The sequence below is a fragment of the Sciurus vulgaris genome (genome assembly GCF_902686455.1).
Source record: "Sciurus vulgaris genome assembly, chromosome: 3".
NCBI lineage: Eukaryota > Metazoa > Chordata > Mammalia > Rodentia > Sciuridae > Sciurus > Sciurus vulgaris.
The window spans coordinates 20,734,521-20,761,069 of NC_136463.1; the positions used below are offsets into that span (position 1 = coordinate 20,734,521).

Below are 26,549 nucleotides of genomic sequence, written 5' to 3' on the forward strand. Positions count from 1 at the left end.
TGAAACTAGGTTGAAGGAAAAACCAGGGAAAGCTGTTTTCACAGAGTTGAAGATACTAGAAGTGTGGGGAGGACCTTGTCAGTGATGAACAGGCATCCCTCTTCCCCAGTGCTGAAGCCTTCGAAGAGACCAGTGACTTGATTTATATCCAGTGCTTTATTAAAGATAAATAGTCTCATAAGAGGAGAAGTAAACGTGTCCCCAGGCCAACAGAGAGTGCGTGTTCGTGTGTGTATGAGATATTTATGAGGTCCCTGATCTGTGCTGAGGAGTGGTCAGTCAGGCAGGGCCTGGGCCAACCAGTAAGGCAGATGAGGGTCCCTGTCCTGGGAGACTCATTGTTCCTGGGTACCCCAGGAGATGTAGTCTGGCCGTGTGGCTGCATGGTACTCATCGATGAGCTGCTGCACAATCTCTCTGGATGTGTCCATCTCATCAAAGTTGTCCTTGAAGATGTCCTCCTTGCGGAACTGCTCCATGAAGGCCTCTCGCTTCCGCAGCTTGTCAAACTGGCGACAGGTCCGCTCAAAGAGCTTGGGGCATGCAGAAAGCAGGAGTCACAAAGAAATCAAGGAGCAACATGGCCCAGACAGCCAGGACACCAAGGCTGTTATCCCCACAACAAAATGCAGAAGCAGGGGGAGCAGGGAGGCAGAGTGGAGAGGCACCATCAGGAAACTGACTTAGAGAAAAAGATGTACACTGTGAGACTCACTGAGGAGATACTGGTGTGGTTGGCCATCATGAGCCCGCTGACCCGGTGAGCTGAGGGTAGGTAGGGGGACTTCCTCGACAGGGCCACCTGGATGCTGGCTGGGCCCCAGGGGATGAAGTTGGCCAACTTCCGTTCACGGATCCTCTGCAGGCTCTTGTGCACCTGGGGCGGGCACGGGAGCACTGGTGGGGGCCACTCCTCTACCCTGAGGTTCGGGGACAGGGCAAAGGGGCCTCACCTACCTGGGTGGGGTCCACCTCTCCCTGGATGATGTTGAGGATGGCGATGTAGCAGTGGTTGGTCTGGCGGTCCCGGCCTGTGGACACCATCACATTCTTAGGCTGCAGCAACCGCCTCATGACATCCAGGACTGTGGTCTTCCTCACGCTGGCCACCTGAGGGTAAGGTGGGTCACAGGGACCAGGCTGGCACTCAAGGCACAGTCCAGTCCACAAGACGAGCCAACACATGTCCCCATCAGACTTGTGGTATCTCTGGGGGCATGTCTACAGGTTCAGGTCTACCCTGAATCTCTGAGGCAGGAGTAGGATCTTAGCCCTCCTCCGCTAAACAGATTCATGCTCCAGCACAGGAGCAGAAGCAACCCCATCCCACCCAGTTGCTGCAGGAGCCAAAGGCTGAAGGAAGGTGGAGACAAGTCAGCAGGCAAGTGGCATGCTTCCTGCCAGTCCCTGAGCAAGAACCTTGGAGGGCTGCAAAAGACAGCTCTTGGGACAGAGGGGAGAACAGAGAGGCAAGGTCAGTGTCTCTGGGCCCAGGCCAGCCCTGGCTGGGACACTGAGGGCTGCTCTTACTGACTGGTCTGTGGTGAGGGGGGTATAACCGGTCATGAGGAAGTGGAGCCGGGGTGTGGGAATGAGCGAGGCGATGAGGCCGATGAGGTCATTGTTCATGTAGCCAGGGTAGCGCAGGGTGGTGGTGCTGGCCGACATGATGGTGGACACCTGGAAACGGGTGTTGTGTATCATGGGTCTTGGCCCATATGGGACCTCCCTTCCCAGATGGCCTTCTAGAAAGTAGGGTTTCTGGTCCAAAGGAGTCTAGGAGAAGGGGCTCACCAGCTGGTTGATCTGGGAGAAGGACGGATTCTGGATGTGAAGGCGGTCTGTGGCAATCAGGTTCAGAGCTGTATTGTCCAGCACCACCTGGGGGACAGAAGATAGTGGCATATTTTATGGGGATAGGAATATCAGAAGATCTGCATGAGCCTAGGCTCTAAAGCTTTGAGTCTCATGGTTAGAGGAACTCACCCTAAAGGAACTTTCCCAGGCCTGTGGAACAGGTGGACTCAAAACAGACTTCTTGAATGCATGAAAATGATTAAACAGACAGGGGCATTGGGATTGGGGACAGACAGAAGCCCAGACTCACCACGCAATCTGCGTTCTGGGTCAGCCTCTTGAGGGTGAGGAGTGAGTTGTAGGGCTGGACCACCACGTCACTCATCTCATCCTGGTTTGGGAACACTGAGTATGTCTGCACCAGCTTCTTGGGGTATCTGGTGAGGTTGGGAGAAGAAGAGAGCAACAGATTGGAGGCTTGGTGAATAGGGGCCTCCTCGACAGCTATCTGGAAGCAGCTAAATCTGGATGGAGAAATTAGGGAATCTGAGTTTTCAAAGTCCATAACCACAGAGGGGGACGAGCCAACAGACTTCACAAAATCTAGGATTTCAACTCCAAACTTGGCAGCCCTCCCTGGACCTTCAGCCAGAGGCCAGATTCTAGGCTCTAGTTCTGACCAACTGAAATGTGATCTGATTCTCCATCATAAGTTCACTTTCCCCATTATAGGAGGCAATAGAAGGGTTCTTTCCTGCTCCAGTTAATAGGGTGATATGTCTGCTGGGCCTCGCAGTCACTTAGGAAACCCACTTTAAGATCATGTCTCTTCTAGTCCACAAACAGAGACTTACCTGTCATTCAGTCGTTCTAAGAGGTAGGAGCCCAGGCCAGAGCCCGTCCCCCCAGCAATGGAGTGGCAAAGTACAAAGCCCTGCATAAGAAATGGACAGTCAGTGTCTATGTACATAGTAGCAGGATTTCAAACTAGATCCATCTCCAAATTTTTTGGACTCCTGTCTTCCTATGTTCTTATTTCTCTTCCTGTCCCTCACCCATACAGCTTAGGAGACCCTACCTTCTATTCAATAAGGTTGGTAGCTTCTGTTCAGTGCAAGGGGTAAATGGATTGATCTATTGCTTAACAGGTGGCTTCTATGGGGTGTTGCCAAACCTTCCATGTTGAGCTCCACTAGCATTACTGATACACTCACCTCTAGACTGTCACTGCCATCTGCCTCCCGGTCTATGATGTCAAAAATGTCCTCATGAATCTTCTCTCCCTGAACAGACATGGAAAGGATCAGTATGGGACAGGACCATGAGACAAAAACTCTGACCTAAGAATACCCTTAATTTTCTTTATAGTACCTAAAAATCCTTTTATGAAGCACAGCTGCTTTGCTTTTTATTTGCATGGAGAGGTGGCCCAGCAGTTATAAGCAAGCTGGGTGGTGCTGGGGATTGAACCTGGGGCCTCATGAACACTAGGCAAGTGTTCTATCACTGTAGATTTAGTTCTATACAACTGAGTGACTCTGGGCAGATTACACAATCTTCTTTTTTTTTGGCGGGGGGGGGGGGTGGTTACCAGGTATTGAACTCAGGAGCACCCAACCATTGAGCCCCATCCCCAGTCTTATTTTGTATTTTATTTAGAGACAGGGTCTCACTGAGTTGCTTAATGCCTTGCTCTTGCTGAGGCTAGCTTTTAACTCTCGATCCTCCTGTCTCAGCCTCCTAAGCCAATGGGATTACATGAACCACCCTGCCAGGCAGATTATTATTTTTTAGATGGACACGATATCTTTTTTTGTTTTGTTTTGTTTTTAGCTGTAGATGGACACCATATCTTTATTTTTTTATGTGGTGCTGAGAATCGAACCCAGTGCCTCACACATCCTAGGCGAGTACTCTACCACTGAGCCACAACCCCAGCCCTGGACACAATATCTTTATTTTATTTATTTTTATGTGGTGCTGATGCTAGGCAAGTGCTCTACCACTGAGTTACACCCCCAGCCCTACGTAATTTTTACCCGTTTCCTTAACTGTATAATGAAGGTAATAACCCACAATCACATTCCCTTATCTAACATGCTTGGGCCAGTTACGTTTTGGATCTAGAAAGATTTTATTTATTTATTTGGCATTGAGGATTAAACCCAGAGGTGCTTTATCACCGACCTACATCCTCAACCCTTCTTAATTTTTTGTTTTGAGACAGAATCTTGCTAAATTGCTCAGCCTGGCTTCAAACTTTCTTTATTTTGGTACCAAGGCTTGAACCCAGAGGCACTGAACCACTGAGCCACATCCCCAGCCCTTTTAATATTTTCTTTAGATACAGAATCTTAATAAGTTGCTTAGGGCCCCACTAAGTTGGGGAGGCTGGTTTTGAATTCACAATCCTCCTGGTCAGCCTCCAAGCCAGTGGAATTACAAGCATGGCCTCAAACTTTCAATCCTCCTGCCTCAGAAGACAGCAAGCCATCTGAGTAGTTGGGATTAACAAGCATGTGCTGACATGGCCAGCAACATATCAGATTTTAGGCAATGTGAGACATATAATGCATATTAAATAAAACCTCATGGGGGTCTGAGGTGCATTAATCAAACACCTTAATATTTTAGCAATGAAAGGTTTGGGTAATGACATTAAGTTGGATAGAAGCTATAAAATATCCTGTTTCCATTGAAATTTGGTTTTACTGCTAAATACGTTACAAAATGTCTTTTGGCATCAGAGCTTTTTAGATTCTGGAAGGGAAAATAAGAGACTGAGGACCTATCTCTAGGGTCATATAAATAAGTTAACATATGTAAAGCACTTAGAATGGTCTGGAACACAACACTAGCTAGTGCAGGTTAATGATATTATAAATTTAACTCTAGGCAAGCATGTCTCTTGCCCTCCAGCATTCACATCCCTGATCTGGTTTAATTCTCTAGGAAGCGATAGGGCCTGTCCTCACACAGGGAGTTGTGGGTTGGGCCAGGGAATAGCAAATGACCTGGGAAAATCCACTCGCCCAGTTGTTGCCAGCTCCTCCTCCATGTTCTGATAGGTAGATGTTCTCTGGGTTGTAAAGCTTGGCATAGGAGGAGTTGAGGATAGAATGGATCACCCGGGGCTCCAGGTCCAGCAGCACTGCCCGCGGGATGTAATGCTCATCATCTGCCTGTCAAGAGGAATCCAGGAGGAGCTCAATGAGGTAGGTGGGCCAAGTCCTGAGTCCTCCCAATCTCTGGCTTTGCAGACCCTCCCTCCTCAAGCTAGTTGCCCGGGCTACTCTGTCCACAGGGTTTCCCAGTACCAAGCCACTGCCCTTCCCTTCAGGCCCCCTAGGTCACTGCGGGCCTTGGCCAAGTCGCTGGGGGCACCTGGTAGAAAAAGACGTCCTTGCGGTCAGTGCCCTCGGTGGCGAACTCCTCCACGATTCCCTCAGGACTGATACCATGCTCGGCGCACAGCTGTTTCCAGAACTCGAACCCAACTGGGGGAGGAAGCAGGCAGGGGAGAAAGAGGATATCTGGGTCTGGGCAAGATCCAATTAGCAGATGGGGGACTGAGCGCGAGGGTTCAGGGATGAGAAGTGAAGCTTTAGGGCTCGCTCGTGTGTGAGGAAAGGGCTGCGTGCCAGTAAATGGGTAGGGGAGGGTCCCTCCGGGTTGGACACTGGGTCAGGGACGTCCCGCCTCTCGGAGAACTACGATTTTAGGAAGGACCGATGGAATCTAGGATTCCACAGTGAGATCCCATCGAATGTAAGGAACCTAGGTAGCCGAGGGGCCGGAGTTTCGCTCACTCTGATTGCCGCACTGGCCCAACTGTAGGGTGATGATTTCCCTCGGCATCGCTCCTCAGGCACCGGCGTTGCAGCCGCTCCCGCCAGCAACGCCGCCGCTCGCCTGCCCGCTCGCCTCAAGACGCAGGCGCCAAACAACCCGCCCCACCCACGAACTTTCTCCTTTCCAATGAGAATTGAGTTCTGGAGATGGCATTTCCTTATTCATTTGGCTTCGGTCGTGCGGATTGCGCGTGCGTGGTTTCGGACCTGGTTCGGCGCCTCGGCGCTGGGGACGTGCTTTGACGTATCCTCCTCCTCCTCCTTCCCTGTGCGCATGCGCGCGGCGGCGAGAGGCGGCCTTCCCAGCCGATTACGCGTCTGCGCAGTTGGTGTTATTGTGACTGTCGGGCCGCGGCCCCGGATGTTGTGGCTGCCGGGGGGAGATGGCGGAGGCTGAGGGGGTGCCCGAGGCCCCAGGCCCAGCTTCGGGGTCGGCTTTCAGGAGTCGCCGTGCTATGTCGGGCTCCTGGGAGCGCGACCAGCAAGTTGAGGCGGCGCAGCGGGCCCTGGTGAAGATGCTGGGGCCTTACGAGCCTCTGCTGAGCCGGGTGCAGGCAGCTCTGGTGTGGGAGCGGCCAGCCAGGAGCGCCCTGTGGTGCCTGGGGCTGAACGCGACTTTCTGGTGAGAGAACTGGACCCTCAGAAATCCTTCAAGGCGCGAATTCGTCAGGTTTCTCTAGGGCTGTACCTCTCGCCTGCCCTGTTTTCTTCGCTGCAATGGCTCCTTTCTGTACCTGCCTAATTTTGCCTCACTTTCCACTTCATCTCGCCTCCAGGCTTTGGTACCCAGTTCTTCCCAGGACCTTCCAGCTGTCTTCTCTGCTTTATCGGCGCCTGCACACTCGCCCCACACTTCTAGCAGGAGCTTTGGTAACATCTTCAACCGCTCGCAGTGAGCGAGGGCGCTTCTTGTTAGCCAGGGAACGCTGTTTCTCTTTAACCTCTCTTCTGTTGCCTGCTCAAGCTTGGTTTGAAAATTTTCTCCAGAGATTTTAGTAGTTATTATGGGAATAGAAGCTTAAGGTGTTACCCATAGGTGTGATAAGAAAGCAAGCTTGAGCAGTTGCCATGAATTAGCATGTTAGATATGCTCTCACCAGTGAAGAAAGTTGGTGAAGGCTAAGCATCAGTGTGAGCCCCCAGAAAATTATAAGTTTTTAAAGTAACAGTTGTGGAAAAGTGATTGTGAGATTTCAACCGTTTAAAAGCACTCATGATTACAACTCCTCCCTGTTCCAAATTATTAGAAAGGCATCCTTAGCCATGGTTTATAAGCAAGGAAATTGACGATGTCTGATAGTGTGAGTTTTCCTGAGCTTGACAAGTGTCTCTATAAATATACTTTTAACTATCTGTATGTGTCATGCCCTGGAAAGATGGAATTGCTGCTCCTCTCCTAAGTTATCATCACTTAAAGTGGACTTAGGTTGTCATAGAATCTAACAAGCACAGTTTGGGTTCGTTATTAATTAGAGAAGTGTTATTGATCTTATTCCAAGGGAACTGACATTTAGGGGGGACTTCTACAGGGCTGAATGAAATAAAACTATCCTGTATACCTCCAAACAACAAAGTATGTTTTTAAAAAATGCTTTTTTGCCAAAATTGCTATCTTCTTAAAATTACTGGTTTTGAAATCAAAACATCCTCATCTGAAAAAGTTTTCTGTGAGCAGGAACAGAATAAATAGTTCCAATTTCTTTTGAAGACACAGTGTTCAACTACTGTCATTCCCTTCCAGTTTGAAGAGAACCTAGGTTAAAGATATCACAGCAGTCTCTGGCATTTTTTGATAACAGTCTTTTGTAAACTTGAAGGCAAAATTTTCCTACCACATACCTGACTCGTTTTTGGTAATGCTTTTTCCTTGACACCTAGGTACCAAATTTGCTCCCATTGTTCACTGCGAGAACCCTTAACTATCGCATCTCATTCTAGAGCATGTATCCAAATGTCATTTCTCGCAATGGGTTTAGTAACTCCTAGGAAGAAAGTTGGTCCTCATTAAACCAGTTTGTAGAATATGGGGTTGAGGTCTGCATATGAGGAGCTACTGAGCTACTGTGACCCAGACTCATCTTTAAATGCCACAGTGAGCTTTCATTTGCTGGCCCCCAACAGCATTTACTTAAGTTTACTAATATGCTATGTTTAGAATCTCACTCAGAGCCCCCCTTTTGTACTCTGGGTCTCTTAAAGCTTTGTTGATTTGGTCTTTATCTCTGGCATTTCATGGTAACTTGGCTGCTGTGTATCCAGAACAGTTACTCTTGTTATATTCCCATCACACTCTAAGAAAGTGGGGGAAAGATATAGCAAAATGAAGGTGTGACTTGAGACTAAAAGAACAGGTATGGCATTTATAGAGAGGATTCAAACATATGAAGGGTGCGCAGATGGTGTTAAGGTCCTAGAGACTACTGAAGTAGTCATAGAATTGTTTGGGGAAATGAGTTTTCTTGGAAACTATAGTTTGAGGTTTAAACTGAACATTAGACTTCACCTACCAGTAGTTTCATATTGAATATGAATGCTAACATTTCAGTTAGGAATGTGGAAAAATGACTATTTAGTTCTCAGATATTTTAAATGTTTAGGGAAGGAAGGAGGATCATTAACTTAGGTCATAAATACTTAAGTTTGTTATGACTAATGGCACACCATTAACAGATATTTTATACATTTTGAGATATTAAGAGATTGGATAGAAGAACAAAAATTTTATCTGAATTCAGGTAGGTAACTCTTAACTTTCAGTGTTCTGTATTCTCAGTCAGTTTTCTGTACCTGTGACTATGTCTTCTTACATCTTAAAAATAAATAGATAAATAAAACAAATTGATGTAGATAATTTGTCACCATAATATTCTGAGGCTTTCTGTGTTTTTTTTCAGATTCCAGAACTGATATGGTGGCCATATCAGAGATGTTCTATCCTAAATTACTTCTGGTCACTGATTGTTATCTATAGAATAATAATAGAAATGTTAAACCTTTCCTTCTAATAGTTTGTGTTTTCATTAGCCTCAGCCCCATCTATATCAAATGAGTGGTTTGAGGGAAAAATATGAATATATCCTGACAGCCTCAAAAAAAGAACAGGTTTAGTAACTTTTTGATTTGCCCCTTAGGAGATAAGGGGGTTGGTAAATAAGTCCTGGAAATGTGCGGCAACTTAAAATCCCTCCTCCCACTTCCACAAAGACAGCATGGTTCAAGGAGGGCTGGATGACTGCAGACCTCCTTCCCAGTTTTTAACATTTCTATGAGTCTCCGTAGTCTTTGAATTAGGGAGAAGCAAGCTGTTTCCCTTTTGGGATCTGCTTTTAGTCTTTAGTCTAAGACGACCATATATACTTGGGGGTCATTATGGAATCTTATTGTTTTCACAAATGGAAAATAAGTAAAAGATGTTTGCCTTCTCCCCAAAATAATAAAAAATTTTAAAATGACCTGAGAAATGATTAAGAGTATAAAGCAATTATTCTGATTTAAAAGATTAGAATTTGAGGGCTGGGGATATAACCCAGTTGATAGAGTTCTTGCCTCACATGCACAAGGCCCTGAGTTCAGTCCCCAGCACCACACACACACACACACACAGTTAGAATTTGAGCTAAAAATAATAGTGAGGAATAGGAAATGGAAGGGAGGACCCATTTCAGTAGAAACATTTGTTATGTAGGAGAAAAAATAATATCTAAGCCAGGTATGGTGGCTGAGGCAGGAGGATTGAAGTTTGAAGCTAGATTGGGTAATTTGCCTTCTCTCAAAATAAATTAAAAAATTTAAAACGATCTGAGAAATGATTAAGAGTATAAAGCAATTCCTATTTAAAAGGTTAGTTAACCATGTGTAAAGTTCTTGAGTTGTAGCCCCAGTACCGTGAAAATGAATACACTTTTCATGGGTCATGGTGGCACACACCTGTAATCCCATCTGTTTCCAGCTACGTGGGAGACTGAAGCAGGAGGGTCTTAAATTCCAGGCCAGCTTCCACAACTTTAGCAAGATTCTGTCTCAAAGGGCTGGAGATGTAGCTCAGTGGTAGAGCACTTTCCTAGCATATCTAAGGTCCTGGGTTCTATCTTGAGTATTGCAAACAAAACAAAAACAACAACAACCACCAAAAACCTATTGAACTTTATAGGAAATCAGTGTTTCTGGTGATATTCTTTGGAGGGAGGTTCTTGCTGCTTTTTGGTAGCCAAGATTCCCAAGAATGTTTTGGTTAACATTTCCTTTCTTCATTCGCTTTTTATCTATCCAAATTGTAAGGTTGGGTGCATTCTCTCCATTAGCATATGGGTAGGTCATTAACAGACAGTTGATTTCCTTTCTGTTTTTGTGCAAACAACAACTACTACCATTAGATAACATAGATTAGGTCATTTTTTTTTCCTTTTATTTATCAATGACTGGCTCATTAACCGACAGTCACAAGTGCTGTACAATAATGGGCTTACTGTCTCTATAGGATGGGTGCTTTGTTCTGAAGTGCCACTTGAGACAAGCTTACTATATAATAGCAAACCTAGAAATAGTGTCTTCTTTGATTAAAAATAGTTGAATAGTCATTGTTTTTTATTATTATTAACAAACTCTAACTTAACCTGTACTAATAATGAGGATCTACAGTTAACTATTAAACTTATTTTTAGAATTTCTTATGATCTTTCTGTAGACCATAGCTATTCTGGCATTTTATTTAGACTGACAATTTAATTGGATTACCCTGACAAAAGAAAAAACTGTGAATATGTAAAGTTTTATTTTCATAGAAATTTAAAAATTCAAATATAGTGACAGTTACTAATTTCTGCTTATTAAATTTTAAAAGATGATAATATTTAATTCTGGGGAATACATGAAAAAACAGACATATGACTGATAGCAACAAATTGGAAAGCTCTTCTTGAAAATTGTTTGGCAGCATGTATTAAGATTTATGTTTAGTGTTGTATGGTTTCATTTTTCTTTATTACGTCAAAAGTAGGGAATACTTTGATTACAGAAAGGAGGTCTTCTCCCCCATGTGCTAGGGTGGGAATTGAACCCAGGGCCTTGCACATATGAGGCAAGTGCTTTACTGAGCTACATCCCCAGCCCCTCAGTCCTTTATATATATGTGTGTGTGTGTGTGTGTGTATATATATATATATATTCCTTTATATATATATATGTGTGTGTGTGTGTGTATATTGTGTGTATATATATTGGGACAGGGTCTTGCTCAGTTGCCTAGGTTGGCCTAAAACTTAAAATCCTCCTACCTCAGTTTCCCAGTTGCTGGGATTACAAGTGTCCAGACACCATGTCTGGCTAATTCAGGAACATTTTAAAGAACTAATGGTATATATGTATAATGCAATCATTTCTTAAAGTTTTTGATATTTTTCTGGTGATCTAGAAAACCACATCTAGGTACTTTATTTTTGGTAGTGGTAGTGCTGGGGGTGGAATCCAAGGCACGTCTGTGTGCCATTAAGTGAAAAAGAAGGTTGTTAAACCAGAAATGTCATGTACTTTCACAGTTTCTTTTTTTTTTTTTCACCTGGAATTGAACTCAGGGGCTCTTAACTCCCAAGCCACATCCCCAGCCCTTTTTCTATTTTATTTAGAGACAGGGTCTCACTGAGTTGCTTAGGGCCTTGCTAAATTGCTGAGGCTGGCTTTGAACTTTCAATTCTCCTGTCTCAGCCTCCGGAGCCTCTGGAATTACAGGTGTATGACACCATGCCCAGCTTAATTCACAGTATTTTTTTTAATTTAAAAATTTTTTTTTGTTCTAGGGGCTGGGGAGATAGCTCAGTTGGTAGAGTGCTTGCCTTGCAAGCAGAAGGCCCTGGGTTCGATCCCCAGCACCCAAAAAAAAAAAAAAAAAAAAATTTTTTTTGGTTCTAGATGGGCACAACGTCTTTATTTTGTGTGGTGCTGAGGATTGAACCCAGTGCCTCACGTATGTGAGGCAAGCTCTCTACCATTGAACCACAGCCCCAGCCCAATTCACAGTATTTTTATGGGTGAATTTTTTTAAAGAATAATCTTCACATTTTAGGGAATGTGTGGATGACATATCATTTTGTAAACTTTTTTTTTTTTTTTTTTTTTTTTTTTTTTTTGCATGACTGGAAATTGAACCCAGGGCTTCTTCCCACACACTGGGCAAGCATTCTGCCACTGAGCTACATCCGTAGTCCTTATTTTTAAAATTAATTTTGAGATAGTATCTTGCTAACCTGCCCAGGCTGACCTTGAACTTGTGATCCTCTTGTGTTAGTCTCCCAAGGAGCTGGGATTATAGGCTTGTGTCATTGCATCCAGTTTTAAAACTTTTATTACGAATAACTTTAAACATATGTATAAGTAGACAGAATAATATATACCACCGTGTACCCAACTTTAATTCTTTTCAATTCATGGCCAGTTTTGTATATACTATGATTCTTTTCTACATCTTCCTTTTTTTTTTTTTTTTTTTTTTTTGTACTAGTGTTTGATCCTGGGGTACATTACCACTGAGTTACATCTCCAGCCCTTTTATTTTGAGATAGGGTCTTCCTAAGTTGCTTGGGATCTCAATAAGATGCTGAGGCTGGTCCTGAACTTGTGACCCTTCTGGTTTCAGCCTCCTGAATTGCTGGGTTTATAGGAATATACCACCACACTTGGATCCTTCTCATTGTTTTGAGGCAAATCCTGAGTGTTATGTAATTTAATCTTTAGGTATTTCAGTATGTCTGAAAAAATAGACTTTAAAAATACCACAACTGTTATCACATGTAAAAAGTTAATGATTCCAGTCAGTGTTCAAAAGACCAATTTTCTCAAATAAATGGTACTCTGGGTTTAAAAAAAAAAAAAACAACACAACTCTTTGGGGTAAGAGTCATATGAGTCCACATACTGTGACTAGTCTATTTTGTTGAAGAAGTCTTTTGTCCTACAAAGTGTCCTAGAGACTGGATTTTGCTGACTGCATCCCTGTGGCTTAACATGGCCCCTGTGTTCTGTATTTCCTGTAAACTGGTAGTTCGATCTAGAGGCTTGATCAGATTCAAGTTTACATTTTGGGGGGGGGGTGTTGGGGCAAAAAAAAAAAAAAAGCCTTTTTTTGGCAACACTATTTTTCATAGATAGGGATGTACTGATTTCATTTTTATTTTTTTAAATTACAGTTTCTAAACTTTCCTCAATAAACATGCTATCTTTAGAAATAAAAAATAAATACCATTAAGAAAAAAATAGATGATGAGCCCACAATGAGTAGAAGTAGTAATGGGCTATGGCAGTCCCCAACTGAATAATTCACACATGAATATCCAGCTTTGGCTATATTTACATTGTTTTTGCTAAGTTGGAAAGTTCTCATGCTGATTAAAGTTGCTGAAAAGTGTTTTGCATGTTGTCTTATCATACTTCTGCACTGTTCTATCTGCTTGTGAATGATTGGCCTGCAAAAATCAACATTGCAGGACTAAACTAACACAGAGGAATCCTCCCTTCTTTTTCTATTTCAGTCACTCTCCCCCGCCCTCCAACCCTGGGGATTGACTCTAGGGCCTCACATATGCTAGGCAAGTGTTCTACCACTGAGCTATGTCCCCAGCCCTTTTGCCTTCCTTCTTTTCATCCCTTACACTTTACCTGTTTGAATCTTATAAGTACCATATCTTCAGTTATGTCTTCCCCTTACACATAGTTACAGAATTGGTTGTTTTGTTTTTTTACTACTGACCTTCTAGGTTGCTTCTATAAAATTACAAGCATAATGTGACCTCATTATAACCCAAACCTGAGGTATAAGCAATCTGAGACTAATATACTCTTTTATATTTAGGAATTTTGCATTTAGGGCTGGAAAGAACAAAAGAACACACACTTGTCCGCAGACCCCTGAGAGACTATCAATTATCTAGTTACCTTGGAAGGATCAAGTCTAGTTCTTTAAGATGATCTTTTTATTGAATTTTGATCTGTTTAAAAGAAACTATATTCCGAAGGAATATTATTTTATACCACACAGAGAAACTCTCCTTCCTCTTAAGTTCCTACAGTGGTTTGTTCAAGAAAAGGATATATCTAGGCTTAAAATTTGATGTTATGGACCAGGATAATTTTGTTGAGGAAGATGCTCAAATTTTTAGCATACATGACCCAGAAAATACACCCTTCATGAAATTGGCTGTCATCTGCAGGATAAAATCCTAGTACCCTTTGTTATACAAGTCCCTTCATGATCTGACTCCTGCCTCTCTCCTCATTCTGATCCCTGTCCTTTGTTCTTTGTTTTTGTTCAAACTATTGGTAATTCCTTAAATACATTTTGCTAGCTCAGTCTTCTCCCATTCTGAATGTCCTTTCTTTCCCACGTCATTTTGCCCTGTTTTCTTACCAATCATCTTTTAAATCACAGCTTAGAAGCCAGGATGCAATGGCGCATGCCTGTGATCCCATCAACTTGGGAGGCTGAGGAAGAAGGATCACAAGTTCAAAGTCAGCCTTAGCAACTTAGTGAGACCACAAGTAAATTAGCAAGACCCTGTCTCAAAATAAGAAATAAGAAGGGTTTGGGTATTTGCATACCATGAACAGAATACTAATTTCAAACAATAGCAGTAAACATTATTATGGATTTTAATTAAGTAATTTTGTGCAGTATATATTTGACAATAATGGACTATTCTTTTTTTTATAAAGTTAATAATCTAGACTACTACTGATCAAACTGGAGTTAGCAGTGCCTTTATAGTTAAAATTGTTCTGCCTGTGAGTCTCGAGTCAACAGTTCCATTTACTGTTTCTCATGTGTGAGGACTCAGCACCATATAGTCAACCAGAAATTGGTGCCATTTGTCAAAAGTGATGTTAAACAGCAATCCTGAGGTTACTGTGCATATCTTCACTCCCTCCTTCTGCTGACTGCCTTGATGCAAAATAGACATAATAACATAAAAGAATAATGTGAAAGATTATTCTCCTTTATAATCTTTCTGCTGATTTTCTAAAGGGAAATTTATAATGGCTTCGTTTTATAATGACTTCCAGATCTACTTAACATTTTCTAGAGACCTCAGTTCATATGCTATAGATAATAAAGGTTTGGCTCATGTTTAGATCATGTACTTTCTCTGTTTGATACTTAGAAATACTTCCACTGCTTTTGTACTTAGATATGTCCTGCGGAGACACATGCACCAATCTTCAGGAGGATGTGCTAGAATCCTGATCTTCCCTTATGCAATGTCTATTCATTTGAGATACATAAGGCCCACAGAGATCCGTAAATGATCAATGATCCTGGTGAAAATAACTGTAATCCACCAGACTTGAGATTAGGCAGGATGGATATGAGTTCAGAGTTTCTTAGGGAGATTCTACTAACTTAGTAAAATGAGGCCAGAGTGAAGACCATATGAGACAGTGAGCGGGAAGATTTTTGACAAAGTACTAAGGGCTCAATACAAATTTGTTACTTATAAACTTCTTTTAGTTTTGAATATTTCCTTGTAAACATGTTATGTTGTAAATGTGTTAATTGTAACAAAGCACATTAAAAATTACTATTAAATTGAAATAGACTTTTTATAACAACAACAACAAAAAAGGGTTGGGGATGTGGCTCAGTAGTTAAGCACTCCTGGATTCAGTCTCCAGTCCCCGCCTGAAAAAAATCCCAGTTTAGATATTGGTTCTTATTACCTTGTTGTATTTATACTGTAAATACATGCAAATATACTTTGAAAGTAAGGTTTAAGTTTAACTTTTCTCTGAATGGACTGCTTACCACAAGGCCTTGGCAAATAGCACTCAATACATGTTCAGTTAAGTTAAAACATAGTTTATGTGAATAGAAAGAGGGGGCTATAACTGGCTACTGAAAGAGTTCAGGTTTTTGGGCATAGTGGCCCACATCTGTAATCCCAGTAACTCAGGAGGCTGAGGCCAACTTCAGCAATTTAGAAAGACCCTTAGCAATTTAGAGAGAACCTTTCTTAAAAATTAAAATAAATAAATAAAAAGGACTGGGGATGCAGCTCAGTGGCAAAGTGCCCTTTGGTTCAATCCCCAACACCAAAGGATATAGTGCCACTCTTAGAGGCACCGTAATTTTATTGTTGTTATTTTGGAAAACCACCCTCTTTGGAAAGTTTAGCATCCTTTCCTTACTTCAGTGTCTGTTTGTGTTAGTAATCATACTCAGGGAAGAAGAGATTGCAGACAGTCTGGATTACCTCCCTAGAGAACTCCTTCAGGTACTCTGGAGAGAACAGTGAGTACACCACATATTGTTGCTGGGATGAAAAAAAGGAGCAGCACTGAAAAAAATACTAGAGCAAGAAATTCTAGAGCCTTTATCCTTGGCCTTGTTAATTTTGCTTATTGGTTGGGATGATGCACTGGCTTTGGAGAGAAGAGTAATGGCTTGGGGCAATTCTAGAGGCTTAGTTTTGCTAAGCTGCTTTCATTCTTTAATCTTATATATAATTACAGTATCCTTTAAGTAGTGGGGTGGAAAAATTTTGAATAGGGTTGTCATGAGTGACTGAATTTCTGATTCTCCTTATTTCTTTTCTTCCCTCATTTTAAAAATAATTTTTATTTTTTATTTTTTGTACTGAGGATTGAATCCAGGGACTCTTAACCACTGAGCTAAGTTCCTAACCCTTTTTATTTTTTATTTTGAGACAGGGCCTCACTAAATTGCAAGTTGCTGAGTTTAGCCTTGAACTTGCCATCCTCTTGCCTTAGCCTCCTGAATTGCTGGTGTTACAGGTGTGCACCATCATGCCTGGCTTAAATGCTAGTTTTAAAGATTATACAACTAACATGCATTTGTGTTTATGAAAAAGAAAAGCACAAGTGTCTAGAGAAAAAATTTAAAGTTCCTCTGCCAATCCCTGTATATTCTTGTGTATTCATATATTCACTCAACTTGTAATCCCAGCAACTAAGGAGTCTGAGACAGGATGATTGCAAGTTCAAGGCCAACCTCAGCAACTTAGCAAGACCATGACTCAAAAAATAAAAAATTTTGGGATGTAATTATGCTAAAGTGCCCCTGGGTTCAAGCCTTAGTACCAAAACAACAACAACAAAATGGATTATTTGATTTAGTCTTCTCCCTTTAGAGAAGAAAATTATATATGTCCATAGGTAAAACAGCTGAAGTCCAGAACATTTAAATGAATTACCCAAGGTGTATAACTAGTTAGTCAGTTATACTAGTTAGTGTATAACTAGTTTGTCAGAACAGCAACAACAACAACAGAAACCAAGTAGAATTCAAGTTTGTTTGCTACAAATCCTGTAGTGCATGTGTTTTATTTTCTGAAATTAGCTTAATTAGTTAATGATCTCCTGTTTTTCCTTCTCTGTAGGTTCTTTGCACTGACATCCCTTCGCCTTGTATTTTTACTTGCATTTGGCTTGATGATCATTGTCTGTATTGATCAATGGAAGAACAAAATCTGGCCTGAGATAAAAGGTGAGTTTGGTAACATCTAGAATAATGTCAACTGGAAATGGCCTTTTCTCTGATTTTTGCCTCTACTTTTGGGGTTTTTTTGGGGGGCATGTGGAGCTGAGGACCATTTTTTGAGTTCTGAATTATTGCTTTAGGAGACACTTGAAAGGCGTGTTCCCCGTCTGTGGTTCCTTAAAGCTGAGTTCTGCTTTTGCTATTGTTATTAAGTTCAGGAAATCCATATCTACCACCTGAGATATTCTTGCCTACATAATTGGCCTGAGGAATAAGTAGTCTTTAAGATTTTTAAAAATAAATCTCCTTACTGAATATACATTTTTACTGAGGCAGCATCAATTTATCCCTCAAGATTTCTTTTAAATTACTTATTTGCAAGGCATTAAGATAGGAATTATGACTTACTGAAAGTACCCTAAGATTTGTTTTTCCAATAATTATACATAAACGTTAAATTACAGTTATAGAATAATATCAAAGATGTCACAGTGCAGTCTGTGATTGATATATTAATGTATTTTTGCCTTGGTCAGGCCTTGAGTGAAGAAAAACATTGGGCCAGTTGGAGAGAAAAGTGTGTTTCTAGACAGTCCAATAGCTTGGTTATAGGAAACCACAAGCTAGCCAGGCAAGGTGGCACATGCCTATAATCCCAGCAATTTGGGAAGCTGAGATAGTAGGATTGCAAATTAGAGGCCATCCTCTGCAACTGTCTCAAAATAAAAAATAAAAAGGGCTAGGGATGCTGGGGTTGTAGCACAGTGGTAGAGCACTTGCCTAGCATGTGTGAGGCATTGGGTTCGATTCTAGGCACCACATATAAAGAAATAAAGGTCCACCAAAAGCTAAAACAATTTTTTTAAAAAAGGGTAGGGATAAGTCTTAGTGATAAAGCACCCCTGGATTCAGTCCCAGTACCAGGGGAAAAGGGTTGGGGAGTTGGGGAAAATCACCAAAACCCAAAGCAAAACCACAAGCTACAAAGTATGTCCTGAGAGCACAGAATTGAGCATTTTGGCCAGAATGAACAATGTATTAAAGGGAGTGCTAGGAGATAAAATTAAAAGTATCCTGGAAAATTAGATTAGATTTTTGTGTGTTGGGGGGCATACTGAGAATTGAACCCACTGAAATACACCCCAGCCCTTTTTATTTTACTTTGAGACAGGGTCTCACTAAGTTTCCCAGGCTGACCTTGAACTTGCAATCCTCCTGCCTCAACCTCCCTAGTTTCTGGAAATACAGACATGTGCCACCACCACACCTGGCTCCCCAGCCTTTTTTTTTTTTTTTTTTCTTTTTTTTTGTGGGGGGGGTTGTGCTGGGGATTGAACCCAGGGGTGCTTTATCACTGAGCTACATCCCCAGTCCTTTTTATCTTTTTTATTTTGAGATAGGATCTTGCTAAGTTGTTGAGTTTCTTGCTAATTTGTTGACACTGGCCTCAAACTTTTGTTTCTTTTGCCTCAGACTCCCAAGTTGATAGAATTACAAGCTTGTACCACTGTGCCCAGCTCCCAGTCCTTTGTAAAAGATCTTTCATTTTGGGCTAAATTGCCCAGGCTGCCCTTGAACTTGTAATTCTCCTCAGGAGGCCTCAGCCTTCTGAATAACCGGGAGTCCAGGTAGATTTTATAAGGCTTGAAAGTTAGGCCTAGAAGTTTAGATTTTATCCTACAGGTAGTGAGTGGTCATTGAAGATTTTTTAAATTACAACTATATACTCGAATGATGGTAAAGATTAATTTGATAACATTTTATGGAAAGAGATAAAAGGAGAAGACCTATTAGGAGACTATAGCAGTATCTTTATGGGAAATAGTGAGAAAGACATCCATGAAAACAAATGGTGAATGGTTTAGAGAGCTGTAAAGAGGGAAGATACATCAAGATTAATACGTAGTTGGAAATGAGTTAAAAGAGTAAGTGATTAGCTGGGCATGGTGACACATGCCTGTAATCCCAATGGCTTGGGAGGCTGAGGCCGGATTGCAAGTTTAAGACCAGACTCAGCAGTTTATTAGTGAGGCTCTAAGCAACTTAGCTGAGACCCTGTCTCAAAAAAATAAAAAGTGCTGGGGATATGACTCAGTGACTCCAAAAAGAAAATAGTAAGTGATAAAAGCCAATTTTGGTGCCAGACATGGTGGCATACTCCTGTAATCCCAGCAACTTGGGAGGCTCAGGCAGGAGGATAGCAAGTTCAAGGCCATCCTCTGCAACTTAGACCCTGTCTCAAAATTTAGAAAAAGGCCTAGGCATGTAGCTCAGAGGTAGAATGCTCCTGGCTTTAGTTCCTAGTACCGCCACAACAATAGCAACAACAAAAATCCAACTTTGGCATTTCAAAGGTAGAAGAGTAGGAGAATGACATACATTTGCAGGTATTACCAAAGCAGGCAGGGAAGTTGGTACAGATAGAAGTGTGAATGAAGAAAATTGATAGTCCCCCCCCCCCCCCCCCCCCCCTTAGCAAAGTTTGTTGAAAAGAAAAAAGGGAAGGAAAATATCCCCAAGGGAGACAGTGGGTCCTCTCAGGGAGGAGAGTGACTCGATGTAGGTTTTGGACATGTTAATGTTGAAGTGTTGGCAGGATATTCAAACCAAGTTATATAGCTTTTAAACACATTCCCATCCTGTTTTATAGAGGCTTCAAGGAATCATGTAGTTCATGTGCTTATCTCATGGCTGGTGAATGTCAAAAGACTTTACATCATTCAGAGTAAATAATGGGTCTCTCTTTGAAGAGAATAGGTAAATTTCTAGGGTTGGAGTAGTTACATCATGCCTCTGTAGCCTGGCATACACTGATGTATATGAGCAACCCAGACTCATTCAAGAGATGGGATGGACCATTTTTCTTGTATAGGTAATTATAAAGGGGCTGTAGTGGTCCATTTGGACAACACTTCCTTCCTCCCCACAAAATGAGCAGGCATAAGCCTTATTTCCTTGTTTGAACAGCATAGCAGTTACCCCCTGTCCCACACTTGTCCCACAGCTCCCTAACTCTGGCAATATAACATGGTGTCTCCTTTTTATTGGCTATTACTGATTTTCTTTTCCCTGAACCTATTAAAACTTGAGCTGTCAGACCAACAGCCTAACATTTTCTTGTTTAGTTTTCCCTACCAACTAATGCTGGTGTTTGTTTTAATATTGTAGTGCCAAGACCCGACGCATTAGACAATGAGAGGTATGGAACACTAATTAAATCCCTTTTTGTTGCTCTGATTGATTCTCTTGTAATATTCTGGTTACATGTTCTTAACCTCATGTTCTGGACACAATGTAAACTGAGAAACCTAGTCTTTTTCAAATAATCATTTTAACAAATCCTAAAGTTTAGACAGCAACATGTTGAGATGGCCAATGTTTGCTGATCTTCATAAGAGAAGTTTCTGGAAAAAGCAGCATTACAGAGCCCCATAACCTGACATGCCAGGGAAGTAGCTGCATTATGCAGCCCCAGTGTGAAAAATTAAAGGCAGCTAACATCATTTGTCTCCTGGCTTTTATACCAGGTCTTTTCGTGTTTTCTATGACCTCTGGCTGTTAAAGTTCCTGGTCAGAAAACACATGGGTTCCTGGCATCAGCAAGCCAATGCCAAAGATTCCTCTTGTGTCTTACAGCTCCTGCTTCATTTCTCAGTTCATCCACCTCATATGTTTTGTCCAAGGAATTTTCTCTGCTATGGTTTATTTTGGTTTTGCTTTATTTTCTGGGGCACATCCACCATTGCCCTCCTCCTATTAGCAGTGGTGTCAGTCAGACTGTGCTTTACTTGTATCTTTGGATTGCAATCATAGTGAATTGCAATAATCTGAGTGTGGCGGGGTGGGGAGTGTTTCTAAGCACAAAGGGCCTTGGAGTTGGTGGCAGGTTTACACATGTGGATTGGGCTGCTTGCTCACAGGGTGGAGTTGTCAGAACAAGTTTGCCCTCCTAGTCCCTAAATTCAAGTTTCAACCTGATGAGTCAAGAAGAAAGTCATGCTTCACCTCCAATGCACCTGGGACTAGCCACTCCCCATCCCTTGTTTAAACCCAGAAGCACTGCCTGCATAGCAAGATGGGGGGACCTTTAACACCCTCCTTTCACAGCTCCCCCTTCTCTCTCCCATAGCTGGGGCTTTGTGCACCCTCGGTTGCTCAGCGTGCCCGAGCTCTGCCACCATGTAGCTGAAGTCTGGGTTAGTGGGACCATTTTCATAAGGAATCTTTTGCTTTTCAAAAAGCAAAACCCAGGCAAGGTAAGATTCTTCCCTTTTTCACTTTCATCTGTAGCTTGTATATCTTCATTCAAGAAAGAAAAGACTGCTGTGTTTGTAGAAACAGAGGGAAGTTGTAGGATGGGACTTCTGACTGACATTAGGACGAAGGCAAGAGATCGCTAACTTGGTTGGTGTGCTTGTCACCTAGAGTAGGCCATTTTCTTTTCTTTTTTTCTTTTTTTTTTTTTTTGTGTGTGTGTGTGTGTGTGCTGGGGATCAAACCTCAGGCCTCATGCATGCTAGGCAAGCACTTTACCACTGAACTACACCTGTATTCCCTATACAGTAAGCCATCTTCTTGCCCTAAGACAGGAAAGAAAGCTTGCTTCTGTGCATTCTTGTGTCATACTAAACATGTGGTAGGTTGTTGGTTTTTTGTTTTTTTAATTGTCTTCTGTTTTGTTATTTTGACTTTAAAATCCCACCACCAGCACTTGCTTTGTGAGAGAATGTTTGGCTAAGTCCTATTCAAACCAGTTTCCCGGCATGAAAGGTATTGCCATATGGGGTTAGCCAAGTAAAAGGAGTTTGAATAGAAGGAAATATCCTTCTTTTCCTTCTGAACAAAATTACCTTTGGATGCAAGAGTAGCTACATCTTTTATTCTGACATATCCATGCTTGGCTCTAGATCATAAAGAATCTTCAGTCACATCTCCTCTGTAATTTCCCATCCACACCCCAGTTCCATGTCATATGGCAGAAACTTAATATTGTTTCTTGACTCTCCCAGTTCTGCTTGCTGAGCTGTGGGATACTGACCTTTTTGGCTGTCTTGGGTCGCTACATACCTGGGCTTTTGCTGTCCTACTTGATGCGTAAGTATGGTGTATAACCCCCCCTTATGAGCAGTACCTTGCTTTCACAACCCACAGCTTATTCTGGATTGAGGGAGAGAACTTTCTTATATTTTGGTTCTTCAGGAAATGACTTTTCCATATTTATATGACCTGTTTAGTGTCATGAAAATGTCTTTTCACCTGTAGTAGGCTCTCCACATATAAAGTCTATTCCATTTCTTTTCTTTGTGGTGCTGAGGATCAAACTCAGGGCCTCTCACATACTAGTAGGTGTTCCACCACAGAGCTATAGTCCTAGCTCATGTCCATTCCTTACTAAGTCAGTTTTAGAAATTGATGAGGGTGTATGGGTATGATGACTTACTCCAGTAATCTCACTCAGGAGGCTGAGGCAGGAGTGTTGCAAGTTCAAGGCCAGCCTGGGCAATTTAGCAAGACTCTGGGCTGGGACCATAACTCAGTGGTAGAGTGCTTGCCTCCCATGTGCAAGGCACTGTGTTTGATCCTCAGGACCACATAAAAATAAAATAAAATAAAAAGATATTGTGTCCATCTACAACTAAAAAATATTTAAAGAAAAAAAAAAAAAAGCAAGGCTCTACCACTGTAGCTCAGTGGTAGAGAGCTCTTGGGTTCAGCCCCCAGTAGTAGAAAAAAAAGATGAGAGTCCACTAACATATGAATATATTATATACCCTACTATAAATGATTGCCTATCCCTATAAAGGAGGGAATTTATAGAACATAATTCTTAAGAGTTCCTCTATTAGATTCTACTTACCCTGGAGCACTGTTTTCCTCCTTAGAGTACATTTTATTTTTATCAATTTAGTTACCTCCTCTTGGCATGTATTCTGCTTGGAACTGAAAGAACAGTAGTTCCCGCTGTGGTTGTTATACATTAGAATCACATGATTGGTTGCGTAGTTTCTGAGGAATTGTTACCATTTGGCCTTGTTTATGGCTCAGTGATACCCTTATGCAAGTGACCATACTGCCAGGTTCTGTCCTTGGTCTGTCAGCAAGTTACTGTGCTGTGCAGAGCTCTACTAGGCCCTGTGGGTGGCTACAGAAGTCTTTGCCCTCAAAACCCCCAGGGGAGACTGGAGAAGTTGACCAGCAGAATTAAGCACAGCTGTTCCACACTAAATGTTCAAGCCCTAAGGCCATAGGAGACATAATAACAGGAGAGTTAGAATTGCTTCTTGCAACCCTTTCTCCATTTTGCTACTATTCCCACTCCTACTCTCAGTTGTCACTGTCATGATGTGGCCCCTCGCTGTGTACCATCGACTGTGGGATCGAGCCTATGTGCGTCTGAAGCCAGCTCTGCAGCGGCTGGATTTCAGTGTCCGTGGCTACATGATGTCCAAGCAGAGAGACAGACAATGTAAGTGTCATGGGGAGGTCTCTTTCCACTTGGGCAGTTTGAGGAAGAGAATGAAAAGCCCATAGATGTGACATACAGGGTAGGTCCTTGAAAGTGGGGGAAGTTGGGGATGACTGGTGGGGGTGGAGAAGGTAAATAAAAGCAATATGCTATTCCAGGGAAACCTATGCAGGTTTGCCAGTTTTCCTCATTTGGTGTCCCAGACTCACCTATTTAATCTGAGAAAAAAAATCTCCCAAGTTGAATGAAGGAAAATTGAAGATGTCCCTAATATTATCTGCCATTTATAAAGCACTTTCATTGTGTCCAAACACTCATGGCTCTTCATACATCATTGTATTTAACCTTTACAACATTGAGAAGTGGGTAGTTTTATTCTCTTCTAGTTGAGAAAATTGAGGCCCACAGTAAATGTCAGTACAAGTCTTTCCAACTCAACCTGGCCTCTTTTCACTACCAAAAGCTGCCTTCCAAATGAGATTAAAAACTGCCTCCTTAGAGGCCAGAAGCATACCAGCTTGAGATCCATCCAAAACATGAGTGATAGTAGAGCAAACTTTTCCTTCTCTTTGGTCTTGTCAGGTTGAATGTTTTATTAAGCCTTGGCCTTCATAGAGCCCTACATGTTGTCATAAAGACCCAGCGTATCCTGGGCCAGCCAATTGAATGGTATCAGCCTTCAAAAGCATAATTTAACCAAAGTGGGCTTCTCCTTTTGCCCTCTGTTATAGTGTCCACTTACTAACCTTAACACTGAGTCTGCCCTAGCTGATCCCAAGAGGTATTAACCAGCCTGATAGTTGATCATCTGACTATAACAGAAACATGAGGGTTGATAGAAGGAAGGATGTTAGAAGAGAGATGTTCTCTCCTGTGTTTCAAACTTATCTTGCCACTTAGGCTCAGCAGCCTCACCCTCATGTACTGTTACATAGGCATAGGGTCATATTCAGAGGGTCTCTTTTATGTTCTGATTTTATGCCTTTGAAGTCCAAAGAGGGTTTTCTCGCCCTTGAGAGAAGGCATCAAGGCCTCTGCTCTTTCCACATAGTGCGTCGCAGAGCTCTATACCCAGAACGTACCATGGACAACCATAGTGACAGTGAAGAGGAGCTTGCTGCCTTCTGTCCTCAGGTATCTTGAATGTGGGAACTACTCCACTGGCCAGTTTTATTTAGGTTCCCTTTTATACATCCGGCAGCTCACATTTAGGCAGTAACCAGAGTTCAAGACCCTAGAATCCCCTTGCTTCTGATAGCAGTGACAAGGAGGGAAACAAATGTTACACTGGGATTTTGTATCCAGATTTTCAACTTGAGCCTGGTGACCAGCACACCCCCTCCCACATCTCCTTTTGCCCTATCATCACGGAGAATTTCTGGAGCTGGTATGATCATTTTTTAAACACCTAGCCCACCTTTAGGTTCTGGCAGTGTCTCCTCCTGGTTACCTGTGAAAAGTAATCTCGTGATCAGTTACATTTTGTGTGTATGTGTGTGTGTAGTCAGTTACTTCTTAAGAATAAGTAACGAATCGGTTTTTCCCAAAATTGCTTTTCTTTCTATGCGTAAGAGATTGACAAATAAGAGCATTTTCTTTGGGTGTGAATAACCTAAAAGGGGTCAAGATTTTGAGTAAAGTCCCCATCTCTTCCTGGTTACACTGATGACCTTGGGGGTAGTCTCTAAGTTAGTAGAGCTATAACTAGGAAATGCTTCTGATTCTAATGGCATTATCTCTTCAGATTTGTTGGTCTTTTCTTTTTCTAAGCTGGATGATTCTGCCGTTGCCAGAGAATTGGCTATCACTGACTCAGAGCACTCAGATGCTGAGGTCTCCTGTACAGACAATGGCACATTTAATCTTTCCAGGGGCCAAACACCTCTAACAGAAGGTTCTGAAGGTGAGGGGAACCTCTGACCTGAGTTGATAGTGACTCTGACTGTTGCTTCTCAGCTTCCCTGGACAGAGGGGATACTGGCACTCCCTTGTCTCCTGGCAGAGCAGCCTAAGGGGTGTGGCTGCAGCCAGGATGGCACTGCTTCTCTCATTGAAGCCCTCAGTCCCTTAGTAGCCTCAGCCTCTAGCTTCATGGGCACAGTAGAGGAAGAGAGGGGGTAATTCTATGGCCAGCGGTGATCATAACCATTTATGAGTAGAGAAGAGCTAACTAGTCCCATGGGTTTTGCTTCATTATGAGAAATCCAAGGTGAGAAAAATATGGTTATGTGGGGTTGACATTTTGTGAGTCTGGAGCACTGGCAGACCAGGTAGCTGCCATGTCTAATATACCCTATATTCTCTCAGACCTAGATGGTCATAGTGATCCAGAGGAATCCTTCGCCAGAGACCTTCCAGACTTCCCTTCCATTAACGTGGATCCTGCTGGCCTGGATGATGAGGATGATACCAGCATTGGAATGCCCAGCTTGATGTACCGTTCTGCACCAGGAGCTGAGGATCCCCAGGTTCCCCCTGCCAGCCGGGATGAGGCTGTACTGCCAGAGCTCCTGCTTGGTGCCCTGCCTGTAGGATCCAACCTCACCAGCAACCTTGCCAGTCTGGTCTCCCAGGGTATGATCCAGCTGGCAATGTCAGGAGCCTCCCAATCAGGCCCTTCTGGCCCACCTGCCCGGAGAGCAACAAGAGGATTCCTTAGAGCTCCTAGTTCAGACCTGGACACTGATGCTGAGGGAGATGACTTTGAACTTCTGGACCAGTCAGAGCTGAATCAGCTGGACCCCGCCAGTTCCAGGAGCCAATGAGGATACAGACTCCTTTTAGGGGTCACTGTGGTTTAGGTTTTTTTTTTTTTTTTTTCCTCTCCATCCTACTTAGGGTGATGGGGCAGGGGAAGAACCCAGGTCCCATCTCCGGAATTATATTTGTATGCTGGGTGGCCTGACTGATGCTCAAAGGCCTGTTTAGAGAGGATACTCATTCCCCTACTGCC

At 42.5% G+C, this 26,549-nt stretch overlaps 2 protein-coding genes and 1 long non-coding RNA gene across 3 annotated transcripts; 1 reads left to right on the forward strand and 2 right to left on the reverse strand.

The window, feature by feature from the left end:
* Positions 1–137: 137 nt before the first annotated feature.
* Positions 138–5,746, reverse strand: LOC306657113 (tubulin gamma-1 chain). Its single transcript, XM_079132839.1, has 11 exons — positions 5,607–5,746; positions 5,182–5,294; positions 4,812–4,979; positions 3,012–3,080; positions 2,652–2,731; positions 2,108–2,234; positions 1,795–1,881; positions 1,531–1,680; positions 958–1,110; positions 716–877; positions 138–533 (listed from the first exon to the last, which is right to left on the reverse strand). Exons 1-11 carry the CDS (start codon positions 5,653–5,655, stop codon positions 336–338), a joined length of 1,356 nt encoding a protein of 451 aa, XP_078988965.1. The 5' UTR covers positions 5,656–5,746; the 3' UTR covers positions 138–335.
* Positions 5,747–5,959: 213 nt separating this feature from the next.
* Positions 5,960–26,414, forward strand: RETREG3 (reticulophagy regulator family member 3). Its single transcript, XM_079132828.1, has 9 exons — positions 5,960–6,270; positions 17,030–17,136; positions 20,299–20,329; positions 21,260–21,386; positions 22,140–22,224; positions 23,459–23,596; positions 24,648–24,730; positions 25,367–25,499; positions 25,904–26,414. The coding sequence occupies exons 1-9, from the start codon at positions 6,032–6,034 to the stop codon at positions 26,359–26,361; spliced, it is 1,401 nt and encodes a 466-aa protein (XP_078988954.1). The 5' UTR covers positions 5,960–6,031; the 3' UTR covers positions 26,362–26,414.
* LOC306657168 lies at positions 16,245–17,029 on the reverse strand. Its single transcript, XR_013762719.1, has 2 exons — positions 16,904–17,029; positions 16,245–16,873 (listed from the first exon to the last, which is right to left on the reverse strand). It is a non-coding gene; the product is annotated as an uncharacterized lncRNA (long non-coding RNA).
* Positions 26,415–26,549: the final 135 nt, after the last annotated feature.

Excerpts from the sequence above, each read along its gene's own strand:
- RETREG3 (XM_079132828.1), top strand. The coding sequence starts at position 6,032 with ATGGCGGAGGCTGAGGGGGTGCCCGAGGCCCCAGGCCCAGCTTCGGGG. Across the intron at positions 22,225-23,458 it reads TTTGCTGTCCTACTTGATGC|TTGTCACTGTCATGATGTGG; the intron begins GTAAGTATGGTG and ends TCCTACTCTCAG. Across the intron at positions 23,597-24,647 it reads CAAGCAGAGAGACAGACAAT|TGCGTCGCAGAGCTCTATAC; the intron begins GTAAGTGTCATG and ends CTTTCCACATAG.
- LOC306657113 (XM_079132839.1), bottom strand. The coding sequence starts at position 5,655 with ATGCCGAGGGAAATCATCACCCTACAGTTGGGCCAGTGCGGCAATCAG. Across the intron at positions 2,732-3,011 it reads ATGGCAGTGACAGTCTAGAG|GGCTTTGTACTTTGCCACTC; the intron begins GTGAGTGTATCA and ends TTTCTTATGCAG. Across the intron at positions 1,681-1,794 it reads TCTCCCAGATCAACCAGCTG|GTGTCCACCATCATGTCGGC; the intron begins GTGAGCCCCTTC and ends ACCCGTTTCCAG.